This window comes from Neolamprologus multifasciatus, chromosome 1, assembly GCF_963576455.1.
Source record: "Neolamprologus multifasciatus chromosome 1, fNeoMul1.2, whole genome shotgun sequence".
NCBI lineage: Eukaryota > Metazoa > Chordata > Actinopteri > Cichliformes > Cichlidae > Neolamprologus > Neolamprologus multifasciatus.
In genome coordinates this window covers 20,083,689-20,095,666 of record NC_140439.1, presented here as the reverse complement: position 1 = coordinate 20,095,666, position 11,978 = coordinate 20,083,689, and the positions used below count along the sequence as shown (strand labels likewise).

The 11,978-nt window shown below is 39.3% G+C and overlaps 1 protein-coding gene across 1 annotated transcript in view; it reads left to right on the top strand.

Annotated features, from left to right (window-relative positions):
* Positions 1-603: 603 nt before the first annotated feature.
* Positions 604-11,978, top strand: part of galnt18b (UDP-N-acetyl-alpha-D-galactosamine:polypeptide N-acetylgalactosaminyltransferase 18b) — a 98,718-nt gene continuing 87,343 nt past the window's right edge. The window contains exon 1 of the mRNA XM_085178839.1: positions 604-1,438. Coding sequence (XP_085034965.1) covers positions 1,201-1,438 — 238 coding nt within the window. The 5' untranslated portion in view covers positions 604-1,200. The remainder of the gene's footprint in view (positions 1,439-11,978) is intronic.

Sequence of the window (11,978 nt, the reverse complement as noted above, 5' to 3'; positions counted from 1 at the left end):
AGACAATAAAAATATACTGCAGATAAATACTGTGTGCTCTTAATATAAAATAAAAACATTCTGATCTCCTTAAAAGGGAAAAGGAAATGCCATATGCTTTGGATACACCGAAAAGGAAAATCACTAAGTGACAGATCTGCGTAAACCTGAGGCTCTGCTGCAGACATTAGTATTGGTGCACTATACTTGGGAAAAATCTTCTACACAACGGCAACATTTAAAGCTGTTTGTTATCGCTATATATGTCATTTACTGACCCCTTTAATGAAATGTTAATAAAGAGAGGGTGCAATTAGGCCCAGACACAAATGTCCATAATTTAAAATTCAGTCATCACCCAATCACTCAAAAAGGGGAGGGGGTCTTCAAAGAAGCAACATCAGTTCAGCTTGCCTCGAAGTAGATGTTGATAATTTTAAAAAATGAAGTTCACGATTTAGCCCAGAAAATACATTTTAAATGATTCTCCATCTTCGCTGTATTATCCACCCTCCCCCCTCCCCGCTCCCTCTTCTCTGCATTGATAAGGCGATTCACAGACCTATGACATGACCCCGCGCCTCGATTTCACCGTGAAACCCCGTTGTCTCTATCTCGTGGTTTGATCCAGTATTGCAGCAGGTAGGCTGTGGATTTCATAGCTCTTGCATCAAAAGTGTGTTCTACATGCACGGGACAATTAAGAAAAAAAGAAAGAAAGAAACCAACGTGTCCGAGGAGAGAAATCAGACACGCATGCTGGAAAAATCTCGCTGTCTAAATAAAATAACGCCTGGCTACTTTGTGTCCTTTAATGTGCGAACAGTCTTGACAGATCCACTTTCACAGTGAATCAGTGCGCAGTGTGAGGACGCATGCAGCGGGCAGACTGTCAGTCCTCTCCACCCTCCCATTGGCTGCAGGATGCTCAGTGTCTCTCCAGTTTCCTTAATTTTCCAAAGCTACTGGAGCTGACGGAGGTTTACGATGGATCGCGAGAGGGAGTTTCACCTGTAGATATTTCATATTAACCTGTGATTCAAAATTGAGAGAGGGGGATTAGAAAAACTAACACCTCTTTGGAAGTAAATGGTTTTCTATTGGATTTTGCGTTGCTGAACAGTTGCTGGAAATAACTTCACTATCACAGTTTTGCGGGCGGGCTGTCGCCTCCTGCTCCGGTTTAACGGGATACCGTAAGCTGTATGGAGGGATGTCGGCATGGCTTGCACCAGGAGAACCAAAACTTTGGTGTCCACATGCGTGATACTGAGCGGCATGACCAACATTGTTTGCCTGCTCTATGTCGGATGGGTTACTAACTACATCGCCAACATTTACATCAAGGTCCCGATGCCTTTACCGGAGAGAAAGTTAGAAGGGGACAAGCGAGGTGACACTCTCCGGATCATGGAGAGGCTCGATCGGCTGGAGAATGTGGTCAACCAGCACATTCATGGTAAAACCTGTTATTTTAACACGGTTCTGGATGAACTAATCCTTCTGTTTTACATATAGTGTCCGAGCTATTTTCACTAAACCATGTGAAAGTTTCATTTTTGTCACATAAAGGTGTGTGGTATTTGAAAGTGCGTTGTGCCTGGGGGAATGGATAGAGCAGGAACTTCTTTTGTCTGTTCACGATCAGGTTATTTAGAGGGTATAATAAAGGACAAAGAAAAGCTGCAGGTTTGCAAAGGAGTGCAGCGAGGCTCTAACCTATATGACAGTAACACAGCACACATAAACACCATTTAAAAAGCTGCATATATGAATTTCATTGCAATAAACAGATAGAATACAATAAAGTCTGAACAGCATTTTCTCCTTTTTTACGCACAGAGAGTGAATCTTCATTAATACTGTCAAACACGGGATTGTATCTTTCTTTCATTTATTTAGGTGTTGTTTATGCTGTACAACTCGGAATGTTAATAAAACGTTTCCTCTTAGAGAGACAATAAAACGTTGAGCGCTTCCAGCGTTAAAATACAACAGTACGACAGGACATTTCACATCTGCATTAAGTCTGATGATGTGTATAAGAAACTTGCAAAGAGAATTTCTAGATCTGCTCTTTCATTCCTCGTCTGAATGAAACGGAGTTATACATTAAACAGCTGAAACAAAAAGTAAGTCTTTTCTCCCCAATCACGTTTGACTTGAACTTGACCTGTTCCTACACTTATAGGAATGCCGGGAATCCTTTTGGTCAGATTCCTTGCTGGCATGCAGTTTCTTTATCCTTGATCACACATGGTTAATTTTCGTCCTCTCCCTCTCTTTAAAAGAGCTATTCTTGTCGTCACAAGGGGGGCTCGTTTTGGGCAGGTCCCAATTTGAAATGGCACAGAGCTGCTGCAGAACTGAAATGCAGGCAGAAATCTACTCATGCTTCTTTGAGCAATAAGGCTCTGTGCTAAGCTTGGGTAAACATTCCTCCTGGAGGCAGGTCTCCATTTCAGCTTGGCACCCATAGGCATCTGCAGGAGCTTTGTTGAGTTGCCCCCAGTGACTTGCCTCCAAAGTACGCGTTTCAGCTATTTCTGTTACTCTGACTGAAAAAGATAATATGTGACATTGCCACTGCTGCTGCGATTCTGCTTCTTATTAACCTTATCACCCAACCTATATAAATTATGCTGCTTACACGGAAAAAGACTCGGTCTCTAGAATCACCTGTACTTTATTTTAAGCTGCTTTTTGACAGACCGCACATGCAACATCTCAGTTCTTGGACTTTTATCCAGCTTTAACGCACAGTTTGGCATATGGGGAAATGTGCTTATTCACTGTATTGCATTCGGTCAGATGAAAAGATCGCAAACCCTCCCATCTCGTTTCTGTTTGGTAATGAAGCTAAGCTGCAAGAGTGCCAACAGGGAAAAAGCTCACCTTGCTTTGTCCAAAGATTAATATATATATATATATCTGCCTGCAGCCCCTCTGAGGCTCACTGATTAACTTGTTATATATTGCTGAAACTACTGTACCCAGACCAATTCCCATGCACAACCCTCCATAAACCATAGCTTGTTTTCCTTCACTTTGGCAAGAAGTATCGTGGTATTTGGAGGTACTCCGGGGTGCTGGTTGTTCAGTTCTTTTTTTAACATTTGGACAAAAGCTTGCTGTTCGGATTTCTCTAAGTCAACGTGGCTTCTGGCTGTAACAGAAACAGGGGTATAGCTCCCTAAATGGAAACGCTCTTTAAATACAGGCTGTGGTTCATGTTTTTCTTACTGTCTTTTTGTGCTACTTTTAAAACTAGGACAATCATCCTGTAATTAGTTTTAAAGAAAACGTCATGCATATCAAACATTTTCACTTCTCCATTGTTTCACCAGCTCCTGCACAGTCAGCCAGCGTTATTGTTGTCTGCTTTGGGATTTTTTTTTTTAAGTTTCTGAACCTGTTTCCAGGCCCTTGTCATAAACTGCAGAGACAAGACAGAGATAACTTTCATAGTAACAGTAAGTCTCATTGCTTGTCATTTTTTAAGAGTTCGGGACCACAGTGTTGTTGTTGGAAGCAAAAATCTGTTGGGGCTAATGTTGGGGGAGACTGTTGGAGCTGACTCAGTCAGAGCACATTTGCAACAGTAAAAACTGTAACAGCAAAATGACCCATCATTCTAAGTGCAAGCCATATTGTCTGGATTTCCCTGATAATTGCTTTCAATGGATCTGCAGCAAATGTAGACCCATAATGTGAGTGCATATGTGGCCAACAGCGTCCTCAGAAAAAGAGCCAGAGAGTCATTAGTGCACTTTTGACATCTCTAAAAATACATTTCCTTTCTGTACGATGATTTGAGACAAATGCAGAAATGGTATATTTTCACTCTTACATTCTTCAGTTTAGTGATGTGACTTGAGTCATTGTATACTAGTCACACAGCCACCAACTGTATATGCACTTAGTTTCAGTGCAGCGGAGGCCAACATGAGCCCTCACACCAGAGAGCATTACCGCATCTGAGAATGAAACATTTATTGCAGCTGACAGTCAAGAGAGATGTCTCTGGTGTCAGCTTCGCTCTCAAGGATGAGACAGAAATATTCCACCATGTGATGAAGTTAAGTGGCCTGTTACCAAGATAAAGCATCATGGAAACAGCATGTTAAGCGGCTGAACTCTTTTTTTTTTATTAAGTAGAGTCAGCCGAGGAGAGTTTTTTCGAGTGGCTGGACCGAGCACGTTCCCACATGTCCGCCATGTGTGAACGTGCACTCTTTCCCTTACGCTACCAAACCCAATATCAAGGGCAAATGCTGCAGCTACATGTGTGACAGTTTACAGAGCAAATTGTCAAGTCGTGCTACAAAATGTCTGATAAACCTCTGGAATATACAGTTAATGGAGCACTCCACTAGGTGTAATAGTCAAGCTTTTTTTGCTTTGTGTACTTTTACATATATTTGTAATTCTTTATTAAAATAGGAGGCATCAGAATTCCACATATTTTTATTTGAAATAGTGCTCATCAACTAATTTTGTCTTATTTTTTGCTGCTTTTTGTTGTTGATCTGGGTTACAAACTGTTGCATTGTTGACACAGCAGGAAAAAATAGCACTGAATAGCACTGCAGCTAAGAATTATATTCTTGAAATCATTTTGGTTCTTTGTTAAACCATTAATGAATTGTTAAAAAAAAAAGAAGAAGAAGAAGAAGAAGAAGAAAAACTATTTCTAAGAATCAATGGGTGACATCTTCCAGTTTCCTGTAATTTGGATTTTGTTGTTTCGTTTTTTGGTATAAACAAAACAATGAGGCCAATTATCACACCTAAACAAACATAAATGCATGAGTGTATACCATAAAAGCTGTGCTGTTTTAACAAACTGCTGTTTTATTGGGATGGTGATTATGAAAAGATAGCCGGTTTCATTGCTTCATTTGACCTCTGAGGACGTACATTCGTCTGATTGAACAGTCACGCAGCCTCTGTGAGCGAGGCATTAATGCAGTGGTGATTTAGCTGCAAATGATTGTGACAGCTCCCATGATGGCTCCAAGAAAATACTGTACACCCATCAACTCAATAGAGAAGCTCAGTAAAAGAGCATTTCAGTTGATGCTCAGAGGACAGTTATAGCTATAGTTATGGCTGTTTATCTGATGTGATTTTCTCTGGGGAAAGTCGGTGCAGGCTGGAATAAACGACTGAGGGTGAAAACTGAGGAAGGTGGGTGCATGTTTGTCCGCATGTGTTCAGGTGCTTGTGTGCTTGCTTGTGCAGGCTACGGCATGCAGCCCCGGCAAGAACAAGCTGCACTCACACATACTTGTGGATTCTCAGGACTTAAGGGCCAGTGAAAGAAAGCCTTGTTTCTTACAGAAGTTATGATAAAATATAATGACTGCGTTTGCATCATAAACAACAAGAAGACACAAACATTTCTGTATTACTAAAAGAATACACGTGTGTGTGTGTGTGTGTGTGTGTGAAAACCTCTCTCTTTCTGGCTCACATTGCAGAAACCTGTTGATGATTGGTCTGTTTCTCTTTACCATTTAACTTCTTCTGAATCTGACTCACATTCATTTGGCAGCTCTGAGAGCTTGTTACTTCAGCAGAGACTAGTGAGGCAAACTACACAAATGGTGCGGCTGTTATGTTGGAGTGCAAAGCAGCTTATTTTCCTTATGGATATAGCACAATTTGAAACATTTTTATAGGTTGTGATGATTTTTTTTCCCAACATGTCATATACCAGAAGACAGATTAATGTACAAGCACCACTAGTACTACTACTACTATTAGTAGTTCATGTACCTTGACATATTGCAATCTGGCAGATAACTAGAGTTAGGGGGCATAAACTGAGTGGCTAATTAAGGTAATTGAGGGCAGGTGCTGGCAGGTTGAGGGGATTAGGACAGCGGGAACAGCTGAAGACTGCTGCTGGGTGGAGAGACTATTCGGCATCTGAAGTGGCAGGACAGGTTCAGACTGGCAGAGAATCATGATGAGCATTAGCATGCAGAACCATTAAGGATGAAGATGATGTTTTTGAAATTAGTAGAACTGTTGCAAACTAATGTGCTATCCATGATGAACAAAAATGTGATTTTATTATAATATTTTTGCAAGAAAATGTCAGTGTCGTTTTACCCATTGTTCTCAAGTGCTGTCTTTGCAATATACTGCAGAAACACTGCTTGTAATTACTGTAGCAGGCTATTAAAGAGATTATATTTTTCTTTCTAATATTTTCTTCTTTTCATTGGCTCCCTGTAAAATCTGGAATTTAATATGAAATCCTTCTCTTTACATGCAAAGTCTTGAATAATCAGACCTATCTTAAAGACCTCATAGTACCTTATTATCCTGATAGAGCACTTTTCTCATAACCTGCAGGCTTATGTGCTTCTTAGTTTCCAGAAGTAGAATGGGAGGCATTCACTCTCAGGTTTCTCTCTTGTAGAAAGAACTTCCTCTTGTATTGAATTCAAGAGACCAACGCCCTCCTTGGGCTTAAAATTGTACTTTTTGTTCAAGCTTGTAATTTGGGATAGATCAGGTGATTCTGAACCCTCCCCTGGTATTGCTGCTATAAGATTTGGCTGCTGGGGAATTTCCATGATACATATAATTTCTTTGTGACACTGAAATTTTGGAAATAAACAATGCAAAACACCTTAGACAAAGCAATGCTTTGAGTGAAATGCTAACACAATAAGAATGCTGGCAGGCTCATGTTTAACAGGTGCAGCACCTACTGTAATTGCCATGTTCGTTTCATATAAGACAAAGGAATATATTTTCTAATGGTCTCCTTGAGGAAATTGGTCTATTGCATTTAGCCCAGTGTAGGTATTCTGATAGAAAATCAGGTTCAAACCCAGGACCATTTTGCTGTGCACTGACTGTGGAAACTACAGAGCCACCATGCTGCCTTAGCATGCCAAAAATCACTAATTAGTACTATAGTACCCTGCAGCTAAGGCTGAATGTCATTAATTTTTCAGGTATTTGTATCATGAACCACAGTAAATTATCTCAAAGGGATGGGAGTGAATAAATGTGACTGTACTTCCACAATAACTGGTTAAGATTCAGACTCTTTTAATTTCTATATTTCCAATACATAGAATTCAGCTGGGAAATAAACATGCCAGTGCGTTCAGTTAAGTAATCTGCAGTATGTTCGATACTCTTCAAAATTACTGCAAATGTATCTCAGGTGTGGAGTGTGTGTGTGGCATTTACATGTTTTCCCTGTGCTTGTGTGCATTCTTCCGGGTACTGCGGTTTCCTGCCACAGCAGCCCTGCACTGCATGTTAGGTTAATTGGTGGCCGTAGGTGAGAATGTGAGCGCGAATGGTTGTTTGTCTCTTTGTGTTGGACCGGAGACCTTGCTAAGGTGCACCCCTCCTCTTGCCCAATGACAGATGGGATAGGCTCCAGTCCCCACCCATGACCCTGAATTGGATAAGCAGTTAGGAAAATGGATGGATGGTGTCTCGGGTGTTTCTGTAGTTAGTTATACCTTTTGTGCAAAGTCAATAGATCTGTGACGAGCTAATATCGGTCTGGCGCTGCTGTAAAGATTTTGTGATTAAAAAGAATATTTGTTTAGGGAATAATGCAGTCTTGGTAGGCTGGCAACATTTCATGTTTTTTTAAAGTAAGCAGCCAGGTAGGACACTCGGCACATTTAGAGAGACATGAAAATGCAAGTGCTTATAAAAGCTCCAGCCCTTTCAATATGTTTTTTTTTTCTTTTTATGAATAGATCATGAAGCAGAGATGGTGCTTCTCAGACTTCACCATCTGTTAAAATATAGCAAGGAGGATTTTACTGCATGACTTTATCTTAATGCACAGAGCTTAACAGTGCTTCATATTGTACTGTAATGTAACTGTGGCTCTAAACATTCTGCTGTAGATTTATTACAAGTCTGATTCATCTGTCAGCACTTGCTGTTCGCAGCCTGTAGGCAGGGCTGCAGACAGTGTGTGAGAGCGAGATGTGTGAGGAGTGGGAATATAAAACAGGAGAATATTCTGGGTGGTAATTTCAATAAATCAAGACGCTATTGAAACACAGGGATATTAATCCACTGGAGAGTCTTTGGTAATGAAAACAATTAATTATTTTGAATCCAGAGGGCTAATATGTTAAAGTAAGTAAAGCCCTCTTACAAAAAAGGTCATCCCTTGACAATTTATCCTGAATTGATCAGTTCACTTTTGCAAATGTTCTCAGTGTTGTTTTTTTCCCCTGCTGAATTTGAAGTTGCAGCTAAATATGAAAACAATCCTTGTAAGTCAGATGGAAATGTGATTTAGCTCTGACTGCATGGGATTTACGTTACATCCCCAGCTGACAGTAAGCAATTTATCTTTATATATTGATCTACAATGATTTATTGATAAGAACCTCCTTCCCTGGAGCTGGTTATGTAAACATAATAAATATTCTCACAGGATAAGCATAAAGATGCATTGTGTGATTTTTAGACCGATGTGCAATGAAAGTCTTTTCTTCGGGACACATTTCTGATAACCAGATGTTGTCATCCTACAGTCAGTGGAGTAGTTATTTGCTGTCAGCAGAATGAAGCCCCAGATTAGCACACTAGATGTGATCCTCAAAGTTGTCAACACTACATTTATAAGAATTTAATTAGCAAAAATAAACACAGGATGTTTTGTGAGAACATGCATGGACATAACAGATATGTATCTGTGTTAAAGCATCTGCAGAATGCTCAGCGCAAAAGACGAGGAGTGCATCAGCAAAGCATTCAAAGTCAATCCATGGACTGGAAAGCGTCAGCTGTTTCACGGTTATGTTTAGGCAACCCAGACCTCTTATATAAATCTGGGCCCTAATTTTGGTTTAGTGTTTTATATCAATTATAATTAATGTAAGGGGTTATAATACCAACAGAGTCTCATTGAGGTGAGACTCTTTATTTTGCAGAATAATCATAAACCAGTATTTGTTTGAAAAGAAAATGGCAAAAGAATGCACCATCTGGGTTTCTCCTCAAAGTATCTTCTAATCCACTGTAAATGCTTCAGACCTCTGTGCTTCACATTCAGCGTATATCAGCAAAGGCAGCAACAGCGGAGAACAAATTGAAGTGTTTTGTTGCACTATGCATTCAAGATTTGTCAGCAGTCGTTTCTTTTTCTCACTCCTCTGCACTTTTTCATAATTAATGGCACTAAGTGAGGAAGTATGCGTTTCCAACACAGCTATGCCATTATGCACAGAATGTTTTCATCTGCTATATAAACAAGATCTGTCATTTTCTCATGTAGTGTCTCTTCGACTCCTTTTTATAGATTTAATCTGAAAGCATATATCTTAAGATATCTGAAATTATCCAGATCTGTGCTTTTATGTTTGCCTAGCTTTGGTATGAGACTGCCGACATTCAGATTATACTTTTGGGTCTATATTAAAGTCAAAATACAAACGCTTTCATCAGAGCTAAAACAGACAATCAAATACTTAAATCTCTGTCTGTTTTAGCTCTCGTCCCTTTTAACCAAATTTCTTTTGACAGACAAAGTTCTGTGAAAAAGTATTTGCCTCCTATCTTTTTTTAAAATTTATCTTTATTACACGTAAATGTTCAAGATTCAATCAATTTCAATAGTAGTGAAACATAACCCATAAGTAAATACAAAATGCTGTTTTTAAATGATTTTATTTATTAAGGGGGGGGGGGGGGGGGTGATTTGTAAAATAAATAATTGAACTTTATGTTTGTGTCCCGCTACATCTGGCATAAAGCTAACACAGCATTTCATATAAAGTCATACCAAGAACACAGTGGTAAAATATGAAATATTAGTTAATAATTACAATAACAATTTTATCTCTGCACACAGTCGTACAAAAGAAGGGCAGATTGTGAGGAAAATTGGTCTGAGCTGCTGGTGCTGCTGGTGCATACAGCGTCTGGCTCGTGTTCACCCACCAACACCCATCTGCCAGCTGCCTGGATTTGCTTTTATGAACCATGTGGACCTGCATGCAGTGTGTGGCCTCCATGGCAAATCTATAATATGCTGGCCATGTGTGCACTCAGCACACAAAGCCAATCTGCTCACACCTCGACTGAAACTTCAATTAAAGTTCCATTAGCCAAATTTAAATAATGTTAAATATTTTTCATGTCTTATGAATATGCATTTTTCTCCACTCAGCACGTCTTTGCCCTACATGATAGTTGACTGTATCTGTCAGTATTTGATTTCTCTTTATTGGGTCAGCTGATGTTGCTGATGTGAGACAATGATGGGGACGGTGTAGATGGATTATAGGGTGAGACTTGAGAAGATAGAAGTGAATTACTGTGGCCTCAGAAAGAGATTCATCATCGGCTCACTCCACAGTGCCACATTGATGGAACAAACAGTTCTCTAAATATCAAATGGACATGAGAATTTTTTTCTTAAAATGTTCCATTTTTTGTTCCAAAATACATCCTTTAAAACTCCAGCAAAGTGCTGAACAAAAAAGACTCTTTCCTGCTATTTCTAATAATCATTCAAAATAATCATTGCAAATCATTTGTAATCTCAAACTGTCAAGGCTTGATGATTCTAAAATGGCATACAGCTGTATTACCAATGACACTTGAGTCCATCTACAGTTTTTATGGCTCTAATAATTCATGCACCACTCTAAAGTCCAAACAGAAAATGTGGAAATTGATGTAGAAAGCTTAATCTAAATGTGTTTGTTTCCACTATTAATTTGGAGAACATTGAGCATCCTTATCATTCCACCCAGATGTGATATTTTCTGTCTCAGTTCATTCGTTATACACATTTATAACCCTACACTAACTTCTGCTCACCTCTCCTGATCACTTGATTCCCCTCACATAAACTCTCATCACATCTCTCCATCTCTTCATTCACTCCCTGGTGTAAATATATTTTGCCCACTTCCAATTACCCTCTGCCAAATTGCCTGTGATGCTTTTCAAGTTGTAGCTTTCATGCCTTTTTTGTCTTTGGCATCCTGACAGTCTTTTGGACTCTGCCTTTTGCCCATTAATGCTTTTGGTCTCTTGATATTTTAGCCTGACTGCTGACTTTGCCCCTTGCCCCTTGTCCCCATGTCCTGCTTGTGCATGCAATACTTTTCACAAAGGTGAAGCAGCTGAACCTTTGGAGTCCCTTGTTCTCTGAGCTGTCAGTTTTTTGGGGGCTTTTCCCTTTCTATCATAAATTTCATCTCCTCAATAGATTTAGAAGTCCCATCGCTTCATGTGGGCTTATAGCATGGGATTTCTGCTGAGTCACTTCCATCATATTGTATTCTATTTTTCAATCTCTGCCAAGAGGCAATGTTGAGTTTGTTCATTAAATTGACAGCATTTGTAAATGCAGTGATGGCTGTCATCTTCACGGTCTTTCTAAAAATGACATTGTGACAAAATCACAATTCACATAAAATAATAACAGAAAAGACAGAGAAGATACTTAGTAAAATCAAGTTATTAATCACATGAGATCCACCTTAGTGATTGGAGTTTGAGTTGACCTTAAGGTAGATATATTGTATCAGTTTTAATTAGACAGATCCTAACACCAGTAGCATCACACTGGCCTTTCCCACTTCCACTTAAAACATACGATCTAACATACGATACTAAAGAAATACCAATATTTCAAAATATCATTAATAAAAGTTTTGATTTGAAAAATAGAAAGGGCTGTAGTTTTATATTTCCAGTTGTTGCTCTGAAGACTGGGCATGAATTGCAGAGAGATATAAATTAGTGTGCAGCTGTGTATAAGAAAATTGAGAGAAAATATCACATTTGTTAAGATATTAAGTAATATTTTTCTGCTGTGATATCTCTGCTACCTGTGCTTTTGCTGTTGTCTTGCAGTATGTCTTGACATAGTTATTACACTGTTAACATCTGAAGTGAGAACCACCTCCTGTTCTGAAGCTTTTATGTCTCTGTTGAGGCTTAAATCACTGACAGAAACTTCACATTATGCCCCACAG